General features: G+C 46.4%; 1 protein-coding gene across 1 annotated transcript in view; it reads left to right on the top strand.

Moving 5' to 3' along the window:
- The window catches only part of FLT4 (fms related receptor tyrosine kinase 4), a 97,180-nt gene extending 70,619 nt beyond the window's left edge, over positions 1-26,561 (top strand). Inside the window, exons 11-30 of the mRNA XM_045028301.1 lie at positions 275-416; positions 3,719-3,827; positions 5,297-5,656; positions 5,964-6,110; positions 7,208-7,339; positions 7,767-7,873; positions 8,336-8,471; positions 10,293-10,397; positions 14,301-14,414; positions 14,685-14,773; positions 15,123-15,270; positions 16,417-16,511; positions 17,200-17,322; positions 17,911-18,022; positions 18,395-18,494; positions 18,934-19,039; positions 20,599-20,738; positions 21,692-21,812; positions 22,451-22,536; positions 23,821-26,561. Coding sequence (XP_044884236.1) covers positions 275-416; positions 3,719-3,827; positions 5,297-5,656; positions 5,964-6,110; positions 7,208-7,339; positions 7,767-7,873; positions 8,336-8,471; positions 10,293-10,397; positions 14,301-14,414; positions 14,685-14,773; positions 15,123-15,270; positions 16,417-16,511; positions 17,200-17,322; positions 17,911-18,022; positions 18,395-18,494; positions 18,934-19,039; positions 20,599-20,738; positions 21,692-21,812; positions 22,451-22,536; positions 23,821-24,040 — 2,692 coding nt within the window. The 3' untranslated portion in view covers positions 24,041-26,561. The remainder of the gene's footprint in view (positions 1-274; positions 417-3,718; positions 3,828-5,296; positions 5,657-5,963; positions 6,111-7,207; positions 7,340-7,766; positions 7,874-8,335; positions 8,472-10,292; positions 10,398-14,300; positions 14,415-14,684; positions 14,774-15,122; positions 15,271-16,416; positions 16,512-17,199; positions 17,323-17,910; positions 18,023-18,394; positions 18,495-18,933; positions 19,040-20,598; positions 20,739-21,691; positions 21,813-22,450; positions 22,537-23,820) is intronic.
- Positions 26,562-27,781: the final 1,220 nt, after the last annotated feature.

Raw genomic sequence — 27,781 nt, 5'->3', positions numbered from 1 at the left:
CTCTCTGCCTCAGTTTCTCCATCTAAGGAGGAACTATCCGCTGACTAGCTCACAGGAGTGTCATGGGCCTTCAGGTGCAAAGCGCCATGGACGTGTGAAGTATTGCTGCCGGGAGAGCTTTCCTCGTCCCGGGAAATCCTATTGGTTCCGATGAAAGGAGTGTGCGAGCTCTCAGTCCCTGCCCTGCAGAGAGGAGTGCCACCATTTGGCCTCATTCTCAGCGGGCACCCTCTCTCCCCTCCCCTCTTCTTTCGCATGGCTGCCGGGTGAGCAGTAGCAAGCATCGGGCAGCAAGGCGCCATCAGCGGGACCGGATGCCCGAGTGCAAAGACTGGAAGGACGTGTCCCCGCAGGATGCCGAGAACCCCATCGAGAGCATCGACACCTGGACAGAGTCTGTGGAAGGAAGAAATAAGGTGAGGTTGTTTCTCTGTATCCCCACGGCCTGAGCTCGTCATGCGGGCGCACTCTAACAGCATCAGGTTGTCTAGTGATCACAGAATAATGAGAAGCCATGCCCATGCGTCTGCCAAGAACTCAGCTGTGAGATAAAAGTACCAGCCCTGTCAATGACCAGGAGAGAGGGACTGAGAAACAGAGAGGTGCAGGCAGTATCGTCAAATGGCTGGGGTAGTTCCTGGCTGCCTGACATGCAGTTCCAGCTTGTCTCTGCCAAACCAAGCTGGAGAGAGAATGGTTTCCCTTGGCCTTGGACTGAGCCCCAGAGACAGGCCTCTCTCCCGCCTCACTCTGAGCCTCAAACTCCCCTCCCTTCAACCCCACACACGGACATTTCTTCTTAGAAGCAGAATGCCGATATAAAGGCGGGAACAAATTTGGGGGCAGACAGCCAAATACTGCTGACCAGTCACCAAGCCCCCCCAGAAAGAGGGAGTGGGGGCCAGGGCTGATGGGGAAACTTCTGAACATCCCAGGAAAATGCCTGCCTTCAGTGGTGCATTTCACTTGCTTATGTGGGCTGCGGAAAGAGCCAAGAACAAAGGTTGTGTAGAAATCCTGGCCTGAGTCCATTGCCGCTTTGTGAATGAAAATGTGTTTGTGCAGGAGGTGCCCCTGGGAGTCCAAGAAATTCCATTGGCTCTCGCAGCGCATTTCCTCTCTAGAAGGGACATCTTTCCCTCTTTCTGATGTGTGGCCCTATAAAAGCATGGCCAGCATTCAATAGCCGTTTCTTTCCATCCCCCGGTAGCCCTAAGTGTCAGTGATCTGTGCACTCCTTCATGACTAACTTCCTGTTCAAGGCTAGAGTGTTCGACACCAAACACACACACAGGGATGCAGGCTCGAGAACAAACAAATGGCTCCCAACTTCCTAAAGTCACTTCCTGTTTTCATACACACCTCCAAAGTCACTTCCTGTTCCAAGGCCCCAGCCAGGAATCCGTCACTGCGACTGAAAGGGCGGTGGACGGGAAGATGCTGCCTATGCATCTGCTCAGAGCAGTTCTGTGTCAGGGCTAGTGGCTGAGCGTCCACACCAGAAGCAGGAGCGTGAACTGGTGACAAACAGGTGTATCGGGAGATGGTCATGGAACTTGGAACCTCTTAGCACAGTTTTCATCTTATACCATCTAGGTCCTTCATTCCTCTGCTCTTCTCCTCCTCCTCCTCCTTTCCTTCTTTCCCCTTCTTCTTTCCTCCTCTATCCCTTGCATTCTTCACCTCTGTCCTGCCCACTCCCCAGCTAGTTAGATGTAACTTTAAATGTAAATATTCCAAAATTCTAAGTCAGACAGTGAAGGCCCACAGGAGTTACCAAAGCTCTGGGAGGAGAGAATTTTGCTGCTTGTGGTGGAAAGTTGTGTCCCCAAAAGTGTCTCCTACAATTCATTCTGCCCATCTCTTAGACCCCTAAGAGAGAGATGTTGTGAGGGACCCACCTCCCTTCTGAAACTCCTAACCCTGACTGATGGATTCACTCTTCATTCTTCAGGAAGGACTCTCAAGTCCAGGGTGGTCCACAGGTCACAGTTTGAGAACCTCCAGTCAGATTTTAGTTGTCAGGTCATAGGTGGTGGTGTAAAAATTGGCTAAAAAGGCCAATATGTGCAATGATGGGTTCAGCATAGGATAATTCAGTCTTTACAGAAAGACATATAAGAAATGCAAAAATCCCTACATTCATGCAAAATTATGGTCGCAGAGCAAAAAACACAAGATGTCAGAAAATGCAACACATAAGGTTCCAATAATGTTAACTCAGCCATGTTGCAGACATATAGTATTTTCTATGCCTGTTTATTCTGGTTAATTACCTATCTTAGTATATTATTATTTAGATCACAAAATGAATATTATAAAATGTACAGGACGCATAGTGTGGGCAAATTATTTTTGTTGTCAGAATATTAATTTTTGCATTTTCATCCTCATTTTAGACATTGCATCATAGTTTTTTGCATTTAATTATCTTGTTTTCAAATAAAGAATGGGGGGAAGGAAATTGCCCAGGCTTCATGCTGCAATGTCTTTTGAATGGGAAGCACTTCATAACACACAGCTTTGAAGTTCACACCTGAGGGAGGTGAATAGGGTGGAGGAAGAGTGAATTCCAACCTTTTGTGTTACTTGCTGTTGTCTTTCTGGAGACATTTCCCTGCCATTACAGGGGCCTCAGCCATTGGTGCACCTCTCTCCCTCCTATTCTCTGCCTGTGGCACGTAATAGTCTAATCTCCTGTGGGATGTAATATTTGAGTCTAATTTCAGTTGCTGGCTTAGTGTGTAGGTGCCGGGCAGTGTTGGTGGCCTGTGATGTACAGGAGATCAGCCAGATGATATGTTGGTCCCTTCTGGCCTTAAACTCTATGACTCTAAGTTTGAACTAACAGAACAGCAGCACATCTGCTTACTTTGCATTGGCTGTATCTTGGCAATGGGGAAAGGAAGAAGAATTTTAAATGAAAGCTTGGAATTTACAGAATGGAGAAAAAATTACAACAGGCTCTAAAATGGTGAGATGCACAACGTTTTCATACCCCTGATTTTCTCCTGATACTAACGAACCCTCTTCAGGAAAACACTTTAAGCATATTCTCAAGTCCCATTGTCTTCAGCGGGACTTTAAGCACATGCTTTCCTGCTTTCCTTTAGAGGGATGCTTTCCTGAATGAGGGCCAAAGTACAGTTCTGCTCTGAGACGCAGCCGTAACATGATGCTGAGGTGCATCATGTTCAGATGTGCTCAGTTTACAAATAAAAAGATTTTTTCTTCCCAACTGCAAGTCCTGCAGACTAAACCTGGGATCTGGGAATCAAGCAGAGCTCTTTCCTTCTCACTCTTCATCACCCGGAATAAAGGTTCAGCAGGCCACATTGGGCGCTCAGGGACACCTGCTTGTCCCATTGTGTCCATAGCCCTCTGTGGGCTTGCTTTCTATATGACTGATTGGAGTTTAGTGTCTGATGCACAAGAGAATCCTGCTCACTCTCTGCTAGCCACAGAGGCTTTGCAGTACTAACAGGAGTAGAAAGCAGCAAAAAGGTATTGCTGTCACAAGAGTCAACAGCAGTATGCTGCATAGGAAGGGGCACAATCACTGTTCAGGGTAGAACAGCACTTTAAGGTTTTTTGGGGGGAAGGAGGGAGGATTTTGCTGTTTGTGTTTTGCTGCCTGTCCCATTGTCGGCCTGAGAGACGTGAAGATCCTGTCTCTCCCCTCACCATCATTCATTCTGACATTCACTTCCTTTATCAGACCGTCAGCAAACTGGTGATCCAGGAAGCCAATGTTTCCGTCATGTACAAATGCGTTGCCTCCAACAAAGTGGGTAGAGATGAACGTCTGATCTACTTCTATGTGACCAGTGAGTACCACCAAATGCCAGGGAGGCCTGCCTGTCTCTCTTGGGTCCCTCCAATAGGCAGATCCCAAAGCCACTTAGGGCTTTATAGGTCAAAACCTCAAACTCCACCTGGAAACCCTGAGGCAGCCAGTGCAGAGCCCAGAGAACTGGTGCCATGTGCTCAGAATCAGAAATTAATCTCAGCAAGCCAGTTGCATTCTTCACTAGCTTCGGCTTCCACGTTAACTGGAGATGTAATTTCACATAAAGAGTCCTAAAGAAGGCTAATATCCAGCTGACAAAGGCACAGATCCTGGTAGCAAACTTAGCATTTAAAGTAAAATGTCATTGTCTTTTAGGCAGGCATAGATGGGGAGAATCCAGCTTGGTCACTGCTGCAGGGTTGTTTTTTTTAATTCAATACTGAAAAACAGTGCTCATGTCAGCATCTTCTGGGACTCTGTATGTTAGTCACAAATTGTGAATCCTCTCTCCTTACACTATCCTGCCTACCTTGGAGTGGAGAGTTCACAACCTGATTCTTTAATAATCGTAAAAATCAGAGCCTGCAACTCTCAGGTGTGTCTGATGCAACAGCACCCTCTAGTGCTCTGTAGGGTAACTTCACTCTTCCCGGTTTGCGTTCGGATCCTGAGACACTTGGCAGGAGCCTTGGGGAATCCTGAGGGTGCAGGGCAGAGATGGATTTGATCTAGTTGAGTTTTCAAAAGCTGGAGACTGACAGTATTGGCTAAAGCCAGGGATCACGCAGTGAAATGCTGTGTAAACTTCCTTTACGCAGTCCTGACCTGCAATACCCCCTGCTGTTACAGGCCCATGTCCTTGCTATGTAGAAGTTGGGAGCTGGACAGGATTTCATGGTGATTTTGTGCCTGAGGGCTGTGTGGGTTATATGCTGTTTGGGGGTGGAGCCTGCCTGCAAAGAGCCCAGCAAACTGTTGGTTTCTATCCAAATAATTAATAACAACACTGCGCGTGCACACAGCCAGTATTTGTGTATGCAGATATGCATTTGCATAGGCAAACTGGGTAATTGCCAATCTGTGTAATCTGTGTGTGCACTTGCCTAGCTTGTATGCACAAACGCCTGATTGCATGTGCAACTGGTGGGGTACAAACAAGCAGAAGCAGATTAGAACCCTGGGTTTTAATATCGGACCAGGGAAGTAACCACCAAAAGCTAAATTCAGACCCTGCAACCTTATTTCATTTGTGACCCAATCTTAATTTGAGCCTAGGCCTTCAGTGCACCACCTATGACTCCTCTTCGCTTTAGCATTTTCTTAGCAGCATCATGCAGGTTATCACTGTGCTTTGGGGAGGGATTTTTTTTTTATCCCTGTCTATATACAAGATGGACTCAGAGCGCTAAGCACAGATAGACGATTCCACCCAGTAAGGCAGTGATGCCCCACGGAGCCTTAAAATCTCAGTCATGCATCCGTTTCCTTCCCTTGCCTTCCTGGCAGCCATTCCGGATGGATTTGAGATTGAATCCCAGCCCTCAGAGGAGCCCATTGAGGGACAGGACCTGAGGCTGAGCTGCAATGCAGATAACTACACCTATGAGAACCTGCAGTGGTACCGTCTGAACCTCTCGAAGCTGCACCACGAGGAAGGCAACCCACTCGTTCTGGACTGCAAGAATGTCCACCACTACGCAACCAAGATGCAAGGGGAGCTGCGCTTCAAACCCGACTCCAACGACGCTGCCCTGCTGCTCACCATCCCAAACATCTCCCTGGGGGAGGAGGGAGACTATGTGTGCGAGGTGCAGAACCGAAAGACCAGAGAGAAACACTGCCACAAAAAATACATCTCTGTGCAGGGTGAGGAGCGTGGGAGCAGGCAGAATGACTCTGTGATGGTGGGCGTGATGCAGGGCAAGGAGCACACAAGGAAGCACCGGGATGGGGTGCACAGGGCCTGAGCAGCAAGGGGTGCTGGCTATGAGAGAGTTCTCAGCACTGCCTGTCTCAGCCTCACCCAGAAGGGGCTAGATACTCAAAATTTACAGTATATTAGGACCTGTAGAATTCTTTCCCCAGTACTGTATGGGCCGAGATGGTCTTCAAAGCAAACAATCTCCTGCTTGTCTTTAATCTCCTCTTTGTCTGGATGCTGCTGCTCCTTTAGCCCTCGAGGTCCCCAGACTGAAGCAGAACCTGACAGACATATGGGTGAACGTCAGCGACTCGATAGAGATGCGTTGTAAGGTGGATGGCGCTCACATTCCTGACATCAGCTGGTATAAAGACGAGAAGCTGGTGGAAGAGGTTTCAGGTACGGTTGGTTCAAGAGGGTGGAGTTGAGGTCAGAGAATCTTCTTCCAAAGGACAGCCAGGCAAACTAGATTTGAATCGTGGCGCTGGTTTAGAGACGGCTACTCGATAGTTGGGCTGGAATGTTTTTTAACCAGGTTCTGCCACAATTTGACTGTGTCCTCATTGGCCAGCCAGACCGCATTAGGACTGGCTCAGGCGCAGCTGCATTTATGCCATGCTTATGCACAGCTGGTAAGCTTTATTCAGAGACTTGTGCAGACAGGAGTTGCTGAACTATGACGAGGTGTAGCAAAGTTAGACTCTGTCCATATTCCATCTGAAACTGCAGGCCGCGTGGGTAACTAGATACTAGGGCAGGTAAATACCGGTGCTGCTAGGCGCCCCTGGCTTATTTTCCCTGAACAGCCTGGAGGTTTTGGTTTGAGAAGTACAGTTTAGTCATGTAATGAAGCCATGTTGCAGGTTACCGAGGGGGCTAGTCTGTGGCAAGGTTTAGCTGCACAGCTCTATGGTAAAAAAAAAAAACCAAAAAAAAAAACCCTTGTTCACACCACTCTAGGGAAACTCACAAGCGCCCTGCTAGCAACAGTAACGTTTGCCGGCATGTGTTCAGCCAGGGCGTGGAAGGGCCCAAGGGAGAGGGCACGCTCCAAACGGGATGGCTTCATAGATGGAGCTGTGCACATGTGAGGGCTCGATGAAACTGGAGCGTTCCCCGCTTTCCCTGCAACGGTTCCTTGTGCTCTGAGCCCTGCGTGTTCCTGTGGCTGCTTAGAACCACTTCCTTAGACAGGCCCCGAGGGGCTTTTTATAACCTAGTTGGAGGCCGTGTGTGGACGAGGAAAGAGGCCGTGTTCTGTGACGTGTTAGATAACGTCTTCTGTTAGACCAGATCCTGCACCTGCTGCAGACTGGGCAGGCCACGCTTAAACCCTTGTTAGCTAGTTGAGGGCACGTGCGGGAGCCTAGGCTAATCACCCTGACTGTTAAAAGGCTGCATTTTCTTTCAAGTCTGAATTTGTCTGGCATGAGAATCCCCTCCCTCCGGAGACTGCACCAGCTCACACTGATACCATTAGCCTCTGTACCTTTCAGGGATTGACCTGGCGGATTCGAACCAGAGGCTGAGCATCCAGAGGGTGAGAGAAGAGGATGCTGGGCTCTACCTGTGCAGCGTCTGCAACGCCAAGGGCTGCGTGAACTCCTCAGCCAGCGTCTCTGTGGAAGGTACCGCCAGCATCCCAAGCCCGGGGAACAATCCCCTCAGACTCTGGGAGTGCAGACAAAGCAGGAGGAGCAAGGCCCCTCTCTGCTTCTGTGTGCTCTGAGGCAGCCGATGCAGAGATGTGAGTGAAGGCCCCTCCATCTTGCTGGAGTGAAGGTGCCAGGACAAGGAGTCCAAGGGCAGCTCTAGGCCAACCTTGGATACCCTCAGGGCAACGTAGCCCTCCTCCGAGAGAGGGAACAGGGCTCTCACAACGGTCTCTTACTGTCCTGTGCTCAGCCCTGTGCGAGAGGGAAGGCACAGACGCACCTTCTCCAACACCTGCCTCACAGTACACTCCGGGGTGCATGATGAGAATGGGGCAGGCTGGACCAGGAGGTGGAGAATGAGCCTCTCTCTGACTCGGCAATTTCCCTTCCTGTTCTGCAGGCTCTGATGACCGGACCAACGTGGAGATCGTGATTCTCATTGGGACCGGGGTCATCGCTGTCTTCTTCTGGATCCTCCTCATCCTCATCTTCTGCAACATCAAAAGGGTACACCCCCTGCTTTTGCCCCCGCAGTGTGGCACCAGGGAGGGAGGGTGGAGAGCAGAGGGGAGATGGAGATGTGAGTTCACTGGGCTCTTGCTTCTCCGGGTGGGAGGTGTAGCTGCAAAGGTGATCCTCACAGCCACTGCAGTGTGTCCCTAGTCCTAGCATTGTTGGCAGGACAATCACTGAATGGTGCCCTGGACTGGCTCCCTTCCAAGTACAGGGCTCACAGCAGCCACAAAGAAGGAGGCAGAATGGTGCTTGGCATTGGAGAAGAGGACCCAGAACAAAGGGGGTGAGGGAAAATGGGGGGGAGCCCCAAATCCCCCATTCAGAATGATTAAACCTACTCTGTGGTGCCAGAAAACAAGGGGGTCAGGACAGAACCGGAGCTGTGTAAGTGTCTCCCCATTGGAACTGGTGCTGAACTGCCTAGTCACACCCCTTCTTTGCTGATTCCTGCAGCCTGCCCACGCTGACATCAAAACCGGTTACCTGTCCATCATCATGGACCCCGGAGAGGTTCCCCTGGAGGAGCAGTGCGAATACCTGCCCTATGACTCCAGCAAGTGGGAATTCCCACGGGAGCGACTCCGGCTAGGTGAGAGCTCTTTGCTGGCCACAGGACAGACAGAGCCTTGCTATGCGCTTACCGCCAGGCAGCTGCGAGCCTCTTGGCTGCGTCTGATGGTTGGGCTCCAGCTTTCTCGCTCTCTCCTTCTCTGTGTCCACTCCTTCCTTGGCTTCAGGACCACCGCCTTCTACCTTCAAATGTGTCCTGGCTCAGCTATGCTTGGCAGATTTCTTTGGCTCTCCTCGGCCACCATCCTGGGATCTACTGTGGATTTCTGGATTGTATTCCCTTGCTTTCTGTGGCCCTTGTTTTACTGGGATTCAGGAGTCACTCTTTTCTCGTGGCCAGGTCCCCAAATCCAGGCCCCTGTAGAACCCTGCTCTCTTTCTGTGAACAATGTGTGCTGTCCTCGCTCTGAGAGCTCCTGTATCTCAGTGTGAAAGCTTTCAGAGCTATGTAGCTCTCCCTGTGAGGCCCTGCTCCTGTCCACACTGGGTGATGAGTTAGGAGGAGGAGGAGCTTGGACAACTTGTATGAAATCGTTCCCCAGTGGCGGCTCTGGTAACACTTTGGAAGGCCACCACCAATGCTGCTGAGTCTCCCAGTGCTCCATCTTTCAGCTAGGGTCAGATAAAAGATATTACCTCACCCACCTTGTCCCTCTAGTATCCAGGGACCCATGTAGCTACAACAACACTGCATAGGGTCAGGAATGTAATTTTGCCATTACAGTCAGGATGCCTGGGTTCTAACCCCACTCTGTGACCTTTGGCTAGTCACTTGGGGCCAGATTTGCATCCCCAATTCACCCTGTGTATTATCTTACTGGACTAGTAGCCCCACTGATTTCAGTGTGGCTACTTGTGGATAAGGTGCTACCGTGCAGGAGCATGGGTATAAGAACCTGGCCCTTAATCTCTTTGTGTCTCCTTCTGTAAAATAGGTATAATAATACTAATGTACCAGCCGGGGGTGTGATTAAGAGCTGATTATTATTTGGGACCCAGGGAGGGAGTTTATTATCGCAGAGCTGTGTTACTATTCGTGTCCTGTCTGATGTGGTGGTTGCTTTATGAAAGACTTCCCCATCTGGAATTGATCACACTCCTTCACTCCATTCATCACCTCGATCCAGGGAAACCACAGAGCTCATAACTCTGCCACCCCATCGCTAGAGTCCATCTCCCACTCAGGAGTACCCCTCTGTTGGACATGGCTTGCAACTCAGAAGGGCTAACAGAAGAGCAGCCAATGCACTTGAAGCCTGGAGCTTCTGGCTTGTCCGGGGCATGCATCTCCTTTCAGCTGTCCTGAGGGAACATGCAGCTGCATGGGCAGAACTGTGCCAGCCTGAGGGCACATCAGAGCACCAGTCTAAAAACCAGCCCTAGGAATGCCTCCACCACCCTGAGACATGCGCGCATACACACACAACACCACTCCACTCCTTATGTAGCCTACAAAGGGTTACACGGAGCGCTGTGCATGAGAACGCCAAGGACTGGAATAATGACATCAGCCCTGGCCATTCTGCTCCAAGGTGTCATGCACACCTTTCCCACGCACTCCGCTCCAGGGCAACAAATGGCACCTCACCTCCGCAAGCTGTTTCCTTCCTCTGCTTTGTCAATGCTGGGTCTGTCTCAGTTCCCCCCCTTGTCCTTTCTCTCATTATAACCATCTGAGCAGGCAGCCACCTGGGAAGGGCGCACACGGCACTTCTTCCTCTTCCTTTGTCATTCCTTTTCTCCTTCTTGCGGTTTCCTGTTTTGTTTTTGTCCCATTCCCCAGGCCCCGCACCAGTCCTCCATGACACTCCCTTTTACCCTATGTTTCCCTCCTTGGCAGGTAAAGTCCTGGGCCATGGCGCTTTCGGGAAGGTGGTGGAAGCCTCTGCCTTTGGGATTAATAAGAGTAACAGCTGTGAAACTGTGGCAGTTAAAATGCTGAAAGGTACGAAGATGGGGAGGCAGGATGAATGGCTTTTGTGGACAGCAGGGGATGAGTCATCTGCCTGGGAACGTCCATCTGGTTAATATCTGTCTTTCACAGAAACATCTTGAGTGATTTAAACTAATCCCTTGTCATCACTAGAGCGCATACCTGTGCTCATGGCATTAAAGAGTCCAAGGGCCCGATCCAGCCCTTGGTGAGGTGAATGGGGGTTGGATTATGCCCTAAAGGAACAACCTTCCTTTTTAACGTTTAGCTCCATGGCCTTTGACCCTGTTTACCTCTGATAAGTGATGTCCTGTCCCCAGGCAGGTCCATTGGAAGGAGCATGGCAGAGCAGACAGGGGAAGGAAGGACAAAGGGCCAGGTTTTCAAAGGTATTTAGGTGCCTAACAGGATTTTCAGAAGTTCCCAGGAAGGTCAGGCACCTCACTCCCATTGGAATCAGCTCTGGTTCTGCCGCACCTGACCTGCTGAAGCACTTTTGAAAACCCCACCAGGCACCCATCTCATCTTTAGGCACCTACATACTTTTGAAAACCTGACCCTAATTGTGTAGAACTGTTTAAGGTCCCAAATTGGTAACATAGTCTCTAGATCACTGCATGTCTGACACAAAGTACAATAACATTGGGAATCAAAATATTTAAAAATCAGTTCTTTCATATCGCTGCCAAGGCTCAAGTTCAGGGTTCTGCTGGAGCTAACGCCAATATTAGACACCTAAGAGGCTGTGCATAGAGCAGGAAAACACTCCTTTCCTGCTTCATTTCAAGAGCTTGGGTGATATCAGTGACTCTTAAAGGAGAGATACAGAAGCCTGAACCCCACTCTCGGCTGGTCAGTGGAGGAGGAGCTGCTTTTCAAATCATTTGCTTTTCAAATGTGATTGTAATTCATGTTTAAGGGCCACATTCAGATCACAACTCTGTTGAAGTCAGGAGAGTTGAACCTGCCTTAGGGCCAGTTTCAGAGCTGGAGTAAGATTGCATGCTACAGATTGGAGATCTTAAACTTATGTGGCCATGTTTTCAAGCAGGCCTCTAACACGGCACCCTCCTGTTCACGTGTTGCCCATTTGGATTAAAAAAATCACTTTTGTTTGCACATATTGGTTACCAGGCATATATGCAACTTCCTGACATGTAAGCAAAAGAGGAAAGCACATAGAGAGGATTATTTGCATGTGGAAACCAAGTAACTAGAACTGTCAAATGATTAAAAAAATGTATCACGATTAATCACATGATTAATCATGCTGTTAAACAATAATAGAATACCATTTATTTAAATATTTTTGGATGTTTTCTACATTTTCAGATATATTGATTTCAATTACAACACAGACTACAAAGTGTACAGTGCTTACTTTATATTTATTTTTATTACAAATATTTGCACTGTAAAAAACAAAAGAAATATTATTATTCAATTCTCCTAATACAAGTACTGTCATGAAATCTCTTTGTCATTAAAGTTGAACGTACAAATGTAGAATTATGTACAAAAAAATGACTGCATTCAAAAATAAAACAGTGTAAAGCTTTAAAGCCTACAACTCTACTCAGTCCTACTTCAGCAAATCTCTCAGACAAACAAATTTGGTTACAATTTGTGGGAGATAATGCTGCCCACTTCTTGTTTATAATGTCACCTGAAAGCGAGAACAGGCATTCGCATGGCACTGTTGTAGCCGGCGTCGCAAGATACGTACGTGCCAGATGCGCTAAAGATTCATATGTCCCTTCATGCTTCAACCACCATTCCAGGAGACATTCATCCATGCTGATGAAAGGTTCTGATCGATAACAATCCAAAAAAGTGCGGGCGGACGCATGTTCATTTTCATTATCTGAGTCAGATGCCACCAGCAGAAGGTTGATTTTCTTTTTTGGTGGTTCGGGTTTTGTAGTTTCCACATCGGTGTGTTGTTCTTTTAAGACTTCTGAAAGCATGCTCCACACTTCGTCCCTCTCAGATTTTGGATGGCACTTCAGATTCTTAAACTTTAGGTCAAGTGCTGTAGCTATTTTTAGAAATCTCACATTGGTATCTTCTTTGCATTTTGTCAAATCTGCTGTGAAAGTGTTCTTTAAACAAACATATGCTGGGTCATCATCCGATATTGCTGTAACAGGAAATATATGGCAGAATGCAGGCAAAACAGAACAGGAGACATACAATTCTCCCCCAAGGAGTTCAGTCACACATTTAATTAATGCTTTTTTTTTAATGAGCATCATTAGCATAGAAGCATGTCCTCTGGAATGGTGGCCAAAGCATGAAGGGGCATACAAATGTTTAGCATATCTGACATGTAAATACCTTGCAACACCAGCTACAAAAGTGCCATGTGAATGCCTGTTCTTACTTTCAGGTGACATTGTAAATAAGAAGCAGTCAGCAGTATCTCCCATAAATGTAAACAAACTTTTTTGTCTTAAGTGACTGGCTGAACAAGAAGTAGGACTGAGTGGACTTGTAAGCTCTAAAGCTTTACATTGTTCTGTTTTTGAGTGCAATTATGTAACAAAAAAATCTACATTTGTAAGTTACACTTTCATGATAAAGAAGTTGCACTGCAGTACTTGTATGAGGTGAATTGAAAAATGCTATTTCTTTTGTTTATCATTTTTATAGTGCAAATATTTGTATTAAAAAATAATAATATAAAGTGAGCACTGAATACTTTGTATTCTGTGTTGTAACAGAAATCAATACATTTGAAAACATCCAAACATCCAAAAATATTAAATAAATTTCAATTGGTATTCTATTTAACAGTGCAAGTAATTGTGATTGATTAATTTTTTGCGTTAATTGCATGAGTTAACTGCGATTAATCGACAGCCCTACAAGTAACTGTTCATCTGAGTGCCCATTTGTGCATATGGATGCACATGTAAAATCTGTGGGAACAATTTCAGAAGCCTGTTTGAAAACGTGGCTGTTTGTGACTACATTTTTCCACAAGTTTTGCAGATCCCCTTTACGTGCTGTTGTTTTCTGACTTTGAGGCCTGGCAGATTTGGTTTAAGAAGGAGCTCCTTCCACACAAGTTAGGAAAATCTCCACAGTGAAGCAGCCAAAAATTGCAAATCCCAGAGGTGGTGAGATTATGATGGAGGAACGTAATAGAGAAAATGCTCACGATAAAGGAAGATACAAATTGTGAGTGAAATTGAGTCATGGAGCAATAACAAAATATCTCGCTGCCTAAATTACTACCAAGACACAATGCCTGATGCTGTTCATGTTCTCTGGGGAAAATGCTATGTAGAATGAGCTGTTCAAAGAGTACCTTTGGGTGTTTAGAATAGTAAATGGACTAGAAAATGAACTTCTGGGTTAAAATCAAGCTGGGGACTCTGAACCTGTACGTTCCTATCTTCAGTCAGGATCAGAAAACCCCAAATTCCTTTTGTTTCCCAGAAATGGGTTTGTGGCTCTTCACATCAGCTCAAGAAGTCAAATGGCCAAGTTACAAGTGTGTGTGTGTGTGTGTGTGTCTATGTCTGGGTCCATCTGCCTTTGTGTCTATAACCCTTGTGTGGTCATTTATCCCTGAATATAAACCACTTCCAACTACCTCTGGCCTAAGTGTGTCAGGCCCAACCTGTGTTCGCTTTTACTTCAGTGCTCTACATTAATAGTCCAACCCACCTCGCCTTCTAACAGTGATTCTGCAGGGCTGGGGTTATCACTTTATAAGCTAATATTCAAAAGTCCTAAAGCCATATCTACACTAGTGCCATAACCATGTTGACAAGAACTGTTTTAACTCAGTTATGGATCATGCTGCCACGGTTTGGAGGCTACTGGGGATAAAGCCTCAGTAAAAAGAAGGGAGGAGGAAGGGGCTGTAATTAAGGGGGAACCATCATTTGGTTTATTTGTTTCCAGAGGGAGCTACTGCAAGTGAGCACAAGGCACTGATGTCGGAGCTGAAGATCCTCATTCACATTGGAAACCACCTCAATGTCGTTAACCTGCTGGGCGCCTGCACCAAGCCCAATGGTAAATATCCAAGACCACCAAGGCAGCTGGCCGTGAAGTGAAAAGCTCTTTCACCTCCATGCTGGGCATCATTCCCTCTGCGATTTCCTCTGTTGTGTGTATGACTGTGTAGGTGTGTGTTAGTGTAAGGATGCAACTGTTTGTATTTATGTGTGTGCGATTGTGTATGTACTGAGCACAATGGGATTGCATGTTTGTGTAAATCAAGCCAGATTTTAGCCCCATGTCCTTAATTCTGCTCCAGGAACTCCTTTGTTTCTTCTCTTCCAGGGCCACTCATGGTTATTGTTGAGTTCTGTAAATACGGAAACCTCTCCAACTACCTGCGGACCAAACGGGAAGGATTCAGTCCTTACAGGGTATGTAGCCTCCTTCATCTTGTGTCATCTTTAAGGGCCGTTCCCATGATTAGTGAACGAAGAAGAATATCTCTGGCTTGGAATGCGCTTAACCCTGACAATAAGATACAAAGACATCATGTGCCTAGAAATGTGTCAGTTCCATGTAACAGTGTGTTTGACGTGTGAAAGCAGAGAGTAAATGTCTTTCTGTCCAATGGGAGGTTGGTGCTTCTAGGCCAGGATTGGGCTCCATTGGTGGACCAGAGTTCAGAAGCCTAGGATACAATAAATGGGTCAACTGAATTACTGCTGCTGTGGTTAGACAATGTGTCCCATGATTACCTTTTGGGCCTGGCCTGCTTCCCAGGAGAAATCACCCAGACTGCGCATCCAGGTCCGGTCCTTAGTAGAAGCAGTGAGAGCAGACAGAAGGAGTCGCTCTGGTACCAGCGACAGCGCAATCTTCAACAGGCTTCTGATGAACAAGAGCCAGACAGCACAGCCTATACAGGAAGGTAATGAGCCCCAGTTTTCACGAGCTGCTCCTCACTTCATCCTGTTAAACTACTGCCAAACTTAATTAACATTGAATAATTAGGGCATCTGACAATGTACAGTAGAGAACTCTGACTCAATTGTCTTGCATTAGTTGGAATCGTGATATTACGTGATCCTAGTTACATAAGCCAGTATGATGAAGATTAATACTGTCTATGGAGAACACTAGCAGTTTATAACAGATAATAATCCCTAGCTCTTACAAAGAGCTTTTCGTCTGGAGCCTCAAAAAGCTTCACAGAGGCAGGTAAGTATCACCTCATTTTACAGATGGAAAACCGAGACACAGACTGGTTAAATGCCTTGCCTTAGGGCACAGTGCAAGTTTTTGGCGGAGGTGGGGGTAGAACCCTTGTCTCCTAACTAGATGTTTTATTCAGTTTTCCAGATGGGTTGACTAAGTCACATGGAAGACTAGTGGGGCTACACAGTGAGTTTCTCTCCCCGTGTGCTGTAGGAGATGCATCTTCCTCTTTATGTGAAGACAGATAAAGGGAGATCCCTGAGGGGGGAGAGAGGGAACCTTCTTCCCCTCTGATGCTGAGGCGGACTATTAATTAATCTAATCACTTCGCTGTTGCCTTGTCGTTCCCCCCCATCCATCTCTTGTCTCTTGTAATAAACTTAGACTGTAAATTCTCTGGGTCCAGGACCAGCTTCTCACTCTGTATGTGTGTAGTATCTAGGGTAATGGGCCCTGATACCGTAGGTCCTTTAGTCTCTACCACAATATAAATAATAAATATTAATAGTGGTGAATATGGTTCATCTGGAAGCATCCTCTGCTTGCCTGGTTCTGCAATTGGCACAGACTCCGTAGGTCTGGGATTTCTCTGTGACTGTCCTAATTGGAGAGCATTAGCTGCAGGAATATTCTTCCTCAAACTTACACAGATGCCTTGATTGAATATTTTATCGCCTGCAATGGTCACAGGGAAACTCTACGGTGGATCTGGTACTTTTAGGAAACAGGCTCCATTAAACATCCCTGTAGTTTGCCTGGATGCTGACCTAGTCCAGCAGTTGTGGAGGTAGGCTGCGGGCGAGGGAGGGTAAATTCCACTAGCTAGATGAGATAACATTTTTTCTTTCTCTCTGGACAGTGGATGATTTGTGGCAAAGTCCCTTGACTATGGAAGACCTCATCTGCTATAGCTTCCAGGTGGCACGTGGAATGGAGTTCCTGGCATCCAGAAAGGTGAGTTTGCCTTACTATTTTACATCTGTCTGTCTATGAATGATCTTACATGGTGCCCACCATCATACTTACTGAATGCCTCATATGTAGGTGTGTGTATTATGTATACGTACACATATACTTAATCTCTGTGTCTCAGTTCCCCATCTGTAAAAAGGCAATGAGGTGGATATCAATTTATCCACCGAACACCCCTGGGAGGTAGGAACCTATTCTTAGTTCCCTTCTTACAGGTGGGGAACTGAAACACAGAGAGATTGAGCCAGTAGCTCTCAAGTAGGCTGAGGCAGAGGTACAAGTAGAACTCAGATCTCCTGAGTCCCAGTGCAGGCCCTTAGCCACAACACCAACCTTCCTTTTGATTTTTAACTTCAGCCTCTTTCAAAAGAAAAAAAAAAAGGTACCAGCTCCCATAAGAAAGCAAAACGTGACTCGTTTTGTTCTGTTTGTTTCCAGCACCCAACACTCTGTGAGGCAGTCATTTGTGTGGGTGTTATTTATTCTTTGGGAGCTAATGGGATTTGACCCCAGGTCTCCAGAGGTGGAAGGCTAGTGCACCGAAGTGCTGGGTTCCTATTTTAATTGCTACGAGAGAACTGAATGAGAGGCACTTCACTTTCCTTCTCTACCCTTTCTGATCCCCAACTAGTCCCGCTCTTTGTGATTTTGCCATTGTTTTTCCACTTAGTGTATCCACAGAGATCTGGCAGCTCGGAACATCTTGCTGTCAGAGAACAATGTGGTGAAGATCTGTGACTTTGGGCTGGCCCGAGACATCTACAAGGATCCTGACTATGTCAGAAAGGGCAGTGTGAGTATAGAATCTCAGCTAACTCACATCTGGATTAGGACTGGGACTGGAAGTATAAAAACCATCCTGTGGCTGGTGTATGCAGGGAAAGCCCAGGGAAACAGGAATGAGCGAGCGGTCTAACACCATCTGTGACAGGAGAACATTCAGAGTGTAACCCCTCGCTGGGTTTAACCAGGAATGTGATATTTACTTATCTGTGCATATACTGCTATAATCACTAATGAGCTCTAAACAGAGCATGGCAGATCTGTGTACATCTCTCTTCCTTTCCCAGACATCAATCCTTATCCCTCCTTCCCATCAGTCCATCCTTATCTCTCCTTTCTTAGCTTCTTAACTTTCCTTATTCCTCCTCTGTTCCCTGCCTGTTTATCCCTAACCCCCTTCTATATCTACCAGACCTCGATGTTTCCTACTTTTGACTGAAGAACTTCTTGACTGCACATTTACATCTTCATCTGTCTATAAAATTGGCCAGGGAAGAGCAGTTGCAGGATGCCTAGTTTTGCTTTCCTGTTGGTATCCATAGCCTTGTTCCAGGCTGTGATGGTGACTGAATTCCAACAGCATGCTTCTGACCCACAGGCTCGCCTTCCTCTGAAGTGGATGGCTCCAGAAAGCATCTTTGACAAGGTCTACACTACCCAGAGTGATGTCTGGTCCTTTGGAGTCCTCCTCTGGGAGATATTTTCACTAGGTAAGTGGTAGTGGTCATGATGATGATGTCACCATGCCTTGCTGTGCAGGAAGAATGTTCTCTTCTGCAGTATGTCTGAGGGAGAAGTGGGAAGAAAATGACACCTCTTCCCAATGTGGGGCATTCTGGTGATCACTTCCTCCCAGTGCAAGATAAAGGTGGTAGGTGGGACTAGTCTGGAGACAGCCTCCTCCTAATGTGAGGGTTTCTGGCTCAGAAGGAAGATCCACTTTATGAATGGGAATGGAACAGAATAGTGACTGCATCCCTCAGTTTGGTTTGAGAGGAAAGGTAGAATGAGGAGAAAGTTTGGTTGTTGTCCTGTGGACTTCATTTTCCAACCCCCGGACCATCTTTGGATTTTTCTCCTAGGTGCCTCACCCTACCCTGGAGTGCAGATCAATGAGGAGTTCTGCCAGAGACTGAAAGATGGTACCAGGATGAGAGCTCCAGAATACGCAACTGCAGAAATGTGAGTTGGAGATTTCAGACCTGAACCCCCGACAAGGAAATACTATAGAAAACACAAGAAAACATGGGGCCAAGGAGGCCAGGGGAAAGTCCCCCAGGCAGGATGGATAGCCTCTCTCTTTCAACCAGTGTGTGGTGGGCAGGCCCAACCACTCTTTAGCCTCCTACCAAGTCTCCAGGAAGGAGCCTGAAACAAGTAAAAATAATCACAAGAACTAGAGGGATGTCTCAGAGCTTTTTAAAATAATTCAACTTTAAACTTCCTTCTGTACAGGGTAACCAAACTGGGATGTTGCTGTAGGAGGCCAGGTGGTGACATGGGGGATCACATTCCCCTCCATCACAGGGGTGTCACAGTAGTCCTTGTGTACAATTGGGAGTTGCACCTTGAACAAGAAGGATGAACTTGATGAACAGTGCGCGTTGTTTCCTCTTGGCAGTTATCGTATAATGCTGAGCTGCTGGCATGGGGACCCCAAGGAGAGACCAACTTTCTCAGACCTGGTGGAGATCCTGGGGGACCTTCTTCAGGAAAATGTCCAGCAGGTGAGGTTCTCATGCACTGTCATAATCCAACACCAAACTGGACTGGGCCAGTTTTCTTCAAACAGCTCATTCTTCCTTTCATTGCTGGCCATCCCGCTGTCCAGCTATGCCCACATCTGACTCTGTATGTGTTTGTGCATGTGTGTGCAGGCACAGGGGTCAGAGCCTACATTGGTGCAAATCAGCATAGCACCATTGGAGATACAATATATATGTTGGCTGGTATAAATTAGTGTAAGTTTCACTTTGTAAAATATATACTTCACAATATCAAACATATCACTATTGTCTAGCTATTGGACAGATCTTTTTCATTATTTCTTGGTTGCCTTTTTAGTATTTTTTATCCTTATCTGTAAATTATGACTTTTTCATTTTTAAACTGATTCAAACTCCTAGCAGACTCCTGCCTCTGGCAGGCACAATTAACAAACACCAGGAATTCTTGAAACTCTCCGGATCTGAGTTTTGTGGACATTTGAATGAAATAGTTATTCTTTTACACAAACACATGCAAACAGTGCCATACAGATTTACCTTAACGTATTACTAACTGTTACTACACAGTAGCTTATCAGCACTTTTATCTGGCATGGGCATGCCACTGTGGTTTTAACTTCTCTTTTGCACACTAGAAGATAGCTGGATGCTTAAATATGACTAACCTTCTCAATTATAAACAAAAATTAACCATTTTATATATACAGACATGTCTTGTCTGCAGCTGTGTGCCTTTGGAACGCTGACATTTCGTTGGTACATCACATAACAGGTGTGTGACGTGCAACACACTGCAGGTGCTGCTCAGTAGTTGATAAGAGAAGTACTATACCAAGGCAGCGCCTGATGTAGTGTTTATTCTGTATTGTACATACAGGACAGCCCAAAGGCAGTTAAGTGGCTAACAGAGAGCCTAGGGATGGAGGTCAGCAGCACAAGTACCATACATACCTGTTATAAACACCTCAAGAAGAGGAAAGCCTAAGGAACTATATGCATTATCAAACTATGGATTTAGAGTTATTTTCTTTCCCTATTCCCCCCATACATACGCATCAGCACACACTGTACACACCTGTATGCACAAAGACGCTTAACTCACTGTACTCAAAGGACATGGAAATCTCCAGGGGGTTGTTGTGTTCCAGAAAAGCAGAAGACCTAAAATGGGACTAGAGAGACAGGGTGTGTGAAGTAATCATGGGAAGGAATATTTCCATTTTATGCAGTGTAATTGTAGTGTGTTGGTCCCAGAATGTTAGAGAAACAAAGTGGGTGTGGTAATATCTTTTATTGGACCAACTTCTGTTCTTTTGAGTTTACACAGAGCTTGTCTCTCTCACCAACAGAAGTTGGTCCCATATAATATATTACGTCATCCACCTTGTCTTTCTAATATCCTGGGACCAACACTGCATACAATGGGAAAACTGCATACAAGAACACTGCATACAATGGGAACACTCCCTCCCATTACTGAGGGTGTCTATGTACAAAGTTCTCTCCTGTTTGCAGAATCCTCTTCTCTCTCTAAGCACGTTCGCTTTCCTTCCCTTCAGGAGGGGAAGGATTACATCCCACTGAATGACTCTCAGAGCTCCGAAGATGACGGGTTCTCCCAAGTGCCTTCCTCTGCCCAGCAGAACTCTGATGAAGAGGAATTTGACATGAGGCTACGCTGCCACAGCTTAGCAGCGAGGTGAGTCCCTGCTGTCCTCTGGGAAACACTGTGAGAGGAAAAGAGAGAGCCAAGCAGGGATCCAGACTTCTAAGGATGCCCTTTGGAAGTGCTAAGATCACAGTAGTGCTAGGCTGGGAGGTCACATTCTAGGCAGATCCGACTCCAACACTTAAAGATGTTGCATCTGGGTTTTGTTCATGTTCTCTTCGGTGACTGGGGAGAGACCTTGATGTCTGAGCATACGACCTGCCTCCTCCACCCACCTCCAGCTACACTAACAGGGCAGTCACACTTCCAAGACCATGGTTATAGATTTCAGGGTCCTGTGCATTAGCAAGGGAAGAGACCTGTTAGTCTGTCCAGTCTCTCTCTCTTCCAATGCAGGTTGATCCTAGCGGTGCTTTATCTTGTCCCTTTCTAAATGATGCAAGTGACAGGCCTGCGCCTCTTTCTTTGGGAGGCCGTTCCACAGTCTAATGTTGGGACATGAGGACATCTGCGTGTTGAGGCTTTCATCATGTGTAACTGTTCAGTGTAACTGGCTCTGTCCCTCTCACCTTGTCCCCTACAGCGATACATCAGCAGCTACCCCTGCTGCTAAGCACTGTAACCCTACCCCTGCTCAGGTGAACAGCTCCTCTGTTTGGGTAGGTGGGAACCTTTGGTGGACTGGGGCTAGATTGGAAAGTCTGCCTTGCTGCCCCTCTCACTGAAGTGTGTTTTCTGCTGCAGGAGGGACAGGGAAGACAATATTCCACTCTACGAGTGTAAGAACGGGAGGATACCTCACAGCATCGGAGTCTTGAGGTGTATGAATCCCTCCAGCCCCCTTAAATGCCCCATTGTGGTTGCCTGCTCCCTAGAGTAAGCCCTGTATTGAGAGGGTAGCATAGGGCAAGTCACCTGTTGTGGAGCACCGATCCAGATATTGGCTTACTCAGTTTATTGTGTGCTGTATACTTCTCTTGCAGATACTATAACTGTGTGTCATTCCCCGGTTGTTTGACTGGAGGAAATCAGATAAGGTGTCCATCCAGAATAAAGACATTTGAAGAGTTTCCCATGACACACACAATGTATAAAACACACCCGGTGAGTACAGTCTGGGTGGAGACGGGCAGGGAGGGATGAGGGGATTGTTTGTTTTCTGGCCCATTTACTGGTGATGGAGGAAGGGCGGTTCTCTATCTGTCCATCCCAATACTATCTCATCCCGTCCCATGCACACTCATCTATCTGTCATGTAAGGATTTTCTATAGCACCGATCACTGTATGAGCTGAGTGTTGAACAAGTAAATTAGATCTGCCAGCGAGGTCCAGAGAGGATTCAACTCTTCACCCTTTCCAGGTTTGTAAGAACAAGGCCAGTAGGTCAAGCACACTGTAATCCACGACAGGACCAGTCATATGCTAATAACCTCGTGCCAGACTTTAACAATCCCTGGTCTGCATTGTATAACACCTGGGAATGCTCCCCAGGCAGCCACACGCACACTCTGCATTTGCACATGCCATTTTTAGGAGGCTACATTTCAAAAGTGAGCCCCATTGAAACTATGGCACTCGCAGATAAAATTGTCCCACGATCCCCTCAGGGCTACCTTCTCACCCTTCCCAGCTACCTCCTGTATTTGATTTAATGAAGGATTGAGTCTGAGCTTGATGAGCAAATGGATCACTTAACAGGGATGGTACTCATAATGCATGTTGCTTCCTTGTTTCCTCCCAGGACAATCAAACGGACAGTGGGATGGTCCTGGCATCAGAGGAATTTGAGAGGATAGAAAACAGACACAGAAAAGAAGGTGGATTCAGGTACCTCCTTAACTCACTCCCGTGGACCACTCTTGTTGTCCACAGCCCTGCTTGCTGTGAGGCACCCTGAGGCAAAATGCACTGAGATCACTGAAGTATCTGCAGTTGCCTACTCATAGAATCTGCTACTGGAGGCAGCATTCCTAGAGCTCTCTGCAATAAAGGGCTTGATTGGTCTTACGGCTTTTGCATGGTGAAGTTGGGCTGAGTCATCTGAGTGAAACGTATAAACGTTAACAAGTGGTAAAATACCTCAGCAAATCGACCTGTGAAAGCTGTTGTTAAATAAAAACAACCCCTTGTCGACAGCCCAAAACACATTCCATAAGGCAAAGGAGTAATGGCTCTGGTGAGATAACAAGGCACACGGAAGTACTTGTCCACTTCTCCTTCAGGCACCTCCACGCTTTTTTCCCACACCACCCACTGCACCTGGGAAAATCTCCCTGGCAAATTTCATAAAGCCACCACGTCTATTAAAATCCTTCCTTACATCTTTCCTCTGTCATAATGCCTACAAATCATTGCCCAGTCGCATTAGTTAGGCAGGTGGTAAGTTGAAATTTCTGCTGACCTCTGTTCATGTTGTTACCCTATTCTCCTGCACTCCGCCACCTGGTTTGTTCTGCCACCTGTTGCATCCTGTCTGACACCTAGACTTGAACCTGCCTGGGGCAGGATCTGTCTTCATTGTTACTTGTCTTTAGAGTGCCTGACACAATGGGGTCCTGAAACTTGATTGGGGTTCCCAGCTGCAAGCCTAAAACAATATAATAATAATCATGCAGCTGCAAAAGGCTACTTTGCAGCAGAGCCAGTAGGGAACTGGATGCAGGAATGTGTGTGGTGGGCGTGGGTCTCCCTGCTTGGCAATACACACTGAGGAGAAGGGGGAGGAGGAGGCAGGTCAGGGAGTGGGACCCGGGGATCCTCCTCTGAACATAAAGGCCCCACAAAGACTAGTTCAGTCATTGAGTTGAAGTAGCTTCCCTAGAGCAGCCTGTGTGGGAAGATTCTAACACATGCACACCTGCCCAGTCTCAGGCCCGGGGCCTGCGTGTGCTGCATATCAGTGTGGTGGGTGCCCCGGATGTTAGAGTGCTGGGTGTCAGAGCGCTGGCTGTTAGCTTATTGGCTGATTGTTAGCATGCAGGGTGTCCCCCTGAATGCCTGCCTTGCCTCCATGCTTTACCTGCTCTTTAATGCTGGGAAGCCTCTCTGAGAGGTGATGGGTTTCTCCAGTACTGCTCTGAACTGATTCTCTGCATCTCTCTTTGCTAACAGCAGTAAAGGGCCCAGTCAAAATGCAGAGTTGGCAGTGGAACAGTCGGACCTGAGAGGCAGGTGTCGACCGTTGTATCAGTCCCAGGTCGGAGGCCAGACTTTTTACAACAGTGAATATGGGGAACTGTCAGAACACTCAGAGGATGGCAGTTACACCCCACCCGGAGAGGGGGCCAGTCCCTCCGCTGTCCATGCGTCCTTCTTCTCAGAGCAGTATTAACAGGAACAGGCTGCGGAGACACCATGCCAAGACACCACCTTCCACCCTTCATGCTGCATTGCCACTGCCATATGGAGCTTCCCCTCCAACCCAGAACAAACCACAGCAGGAAATCCCCACAAAACAGATGGAGAAAGGGAGTGAGAACATCTCGGAATTACAGACTGACTCAGGATGCAGCTTCTGATCCACTCAGGCACGGGAGAGAGCACGTCACTGATTGGGATGTTTTGTTTTATTTGTACGGGTGAGATGGACTAATTCCACTGGTTAGTGTGCATCTGTGCTGAGTGCTGCAACCGCCTCTCCACATCCAACCTCTATTCAGATAGGCTTCCACTCAATAAGCCCCATTTCAGGTCAGATATAAATAGATCTGACTAAGTCAAGGTTCTTCCTGATGTGCAGCCTCAATTTTTTTTCCTTGGATTGTTTTTTTTCTACTCTCTTAGTCTTCATGACTTCAGCCACTGAGGAGAGGGACAGAACCAAAAGGAAGACTTACGAAGTGGTACCAGCAACAAGAGCAGGACATTTCCAAGCGGTGGATGGGAGGATCCCAGTAGATTCAGATATTCCCCGTAAACATACCAATGTATGTGTAACCCACTAGGCACAAAAGCACTCCCAGCCCCTCAAAACCACTTCATCCAGTCCCACCAATATTCCTTTGTGATTGATCCCCAGGCATTTAGCATCCCTAGCAATGGAGACCTGCCTTTATATCTAATCAGATGGAATATTTTTTGCTATTTTAAGCAACAAGCCCTGAAACGGTTATCAGCTAATAGCTAAAGTCACCCCAGTGAGATAGAGAAATATCCACTGTTTTTGTAGACCCTGTGAAAAAGTCATTTTTATACACTCTGTGCTGGCAGCAGGTAACTAACCATCCCTCTCCTCAGAGCCCTGCTACAGGTTGTTGCTCCAATTAAAAAGTAAACAAAACAAAGTCATATTAATTTCAGCTGGATTCTAAACACAACATTTTTATTTGCAATGAGCTGTAAGGGTTTTACAAACAATGGAGAATACAAAGCTCAAAGATAAGGTCCCTTTAATTGCATCACTTTGTTTGCTGGCATCACTGCAGTGGAAGAGAGAACCCTGCATTGTGGGTCTGGTAAGTGCTATTAACTTGGATAGACTATTTTGGCTTCATATACATTTGCATCCACTTTCAGCAGCCAGTGAGCCATTGCCCCAGCAGGATCTGCAAAGGGGAGACCACGCCTCAGACAGACTCCTCTTCAGCATCTATCACAGCACTTTGCCAGAGTCTCCAGCATAGTGAACCTGTCTTTCATTCCAATGGGCTTTCTTAGCTGCGGGATCAAGAAGTATTGGTTTCTACAGAAGCAGCTTCAGTGGCTTTTTTATGTGAAATCACATGAGCTCAGAAGCTGTGGGGACTCTCTGTGCAGATCATCTGAACACATTTCTGTTCTGATTCTCTGCCATTCCCCACCTGCTTTTCCTCTCCCTGCCACAGAGTATCTTCACAAAAGCATCAGAGGAATCTTTGTGAAGAGGCTCATTTGAGCAGCTTGTGAGTTTCCTTTTAGCATCTCATCCCACACACCTTTCAGAGGCAGAAGCTCCCTATATCTTTGGCGTCTCAGCACCAGAGGAATTCTGCTTGCAGGCCAGGCTTCTATGTATAGAACTAAGGGTTTTGTTTTGACTTTATTATTATTATTTTTTTTGTATCAGATATATTTTTCCAGATTCTATTTTTCCCCCATAAGAGGGTTTTGTGCATTTACAAAGTTAGCACTACCGTTGTCTGTACCTTTCCCACATTGAGTGGTATGTCGTGGCTGCACTCAATATCTTGTCTGTTTGATTACAATTCTCTGCACAAGTATGGGGCTGTGAGTTTACTTGAGGAATGGGAATGTAGGTGGTTTTGTTTTTAAAATTACATATAGACATCTGCAAGGCACAAAATCAGTCCACCAAAATATTGTTCTTCCCCTTTGTGTCAGTGGAATTATAGTATGATGTGCATATCAGAGAGCTGGAGGAGATTCCCCAAAACTCAGACCTCCCTGTGCCTGCTAATCCCACTGCACCCCGTGGGAATTCACCCCACAGTTGTCAGCTGCTAGAGTAGCTTTAAGTTGTGGTCATGACTCAAGTAAGGAACTCTACTGATGGAGGCTGCTAGGAGAGACACTGAATCAGTTCATCCTCTAGGTGCCTAGGCCATGCCCTATACTGTCACCCATTTTTCAGCTGCAGCAGCCCCTTAGCTCTGGGGAGGTTGATTCTATGCCAGGCTCACTGTGGCAGAAGCTAGCATAAACCCAGGCTGAATTTAGCCCACTCTCTTGATGCAGCCTTTAGACCCAGCCTTTTTTGTCCTTACTATACACATCACACCTGCTAGTCTTCAATGGGGGAGGGATAGCTCAGTGGTTTGAGCATTGGCCTGCTAAACCCAGGCTTGTGAGTTCAATCCTTGAAGGGGCCATTTGGGAATTGGTCCTGCTTTAAGCAGAGGGTTGGACTAGATGATCTCCTGAGGTCCCTTCTAACCCTAATAATCTATCCATTTGGGAATTGGTCCTGCTTTAAGCAGAGGGTTGGACTAGATGATCTCCTGAGGTCCCTTCTAACCCTAATAATCTATGATGTTCCATAGAAAAGAGTTCACCTGGAAATACACTTCAGCTGCAAAAAAGTCCTAAAAAATATTTACCAATAAAACAACGAATAAAACACCACTCTACAAAGGACCAAAAGGCCTTCTCAATCCAATGGTTGAAAATGTACCAGCAAACCCCACATTTAACAGGGTCCCAGCACAGTTTCCCAGAGCAGTGTGTCTAGGGCTTTTTGAAATAGCCTGGTTATCATCACAAGTAATGAGTCACACTGCTGTCTGTGCTTCTGTATTCAGAATACAGAGTGGATGGGCATTCCATATACGTGTGCACAAGCATCAGTCTATGGAAAAGTTATTGCACTAAAATCCATTGTTTAAAGGCAGCCTGGGTGAGTCCATCTGCAGGTCAAGGGCAAGGAGCTAGCATGACATTTTATTTTTAATGTTGCAATCGTACTTCAGCAGAGATTTGCTTTGCTTCCTATATTTTGTATCCTATTTTAGGGTGGAGGGGCAGGAGGGGTTGGGGAATCAAATCCTATTATATTTGCAACAACATTAATACATGCATAACATACACATAATATGAGTAAAACTGTCTACTCTGCAGACACTCCCTCTGATGTAGTATCAATGTAATGTGTGACCATGCACAGTTGTATAGACACTTGTATTTTCAGGCATTTAAAAGCACACTATCAAGATTAAAATGATAGTGGAAAAAGTTGACATTCTTTCCTATGTTATTGCCACCATTCATGATTATTAAAATTGACAGTTTTAAAAATCAATGTTTTCATCATTTCTGCCATTTTTTTACATTCTGCAACGTAGGTTGAGCAATGAAATGAGGTTGATCTGTTTCATTTTTGGTTCTGATGCACTAGCCCCATGCTGCAATGTTTGAACTTCCACAATTCCAGTAGACAATTTCAACTTTTAAAACCCCTGGTTTAATTTCTGTACCTATTAGGTTTAGCAGCACCCTCACTCTTTTTATTTTTAATTGAACCTAATTTTTGAGGCTAAGAGATTTGTTGTTATGCCATAAAAAATGACCAATATACTTACTGCTGGTTTCATTTTCTTTACCACTCATTAGTTATTACAGATCATTGCTCTCTCATGAA

The sequence above is a fragment of the Mauremys mutica genome, chromosome 8 (genome assembly GCF_020497125.1).
Source record: "Mauremys mutica isolate MM-2020 ecotype Southern chromosome 8, ASM2049712v1, whole genome shotgun sequence".
Taxonomy (NCBI): domain Eukaryota; kingdom Metazoa; phylum Chordata; order Testudines; family Geoemydidae; genus Mauremys; species Mauremys mutica.
This window is presented reverse-complemented; position numbering and strand designations above follow the sequence as displayed.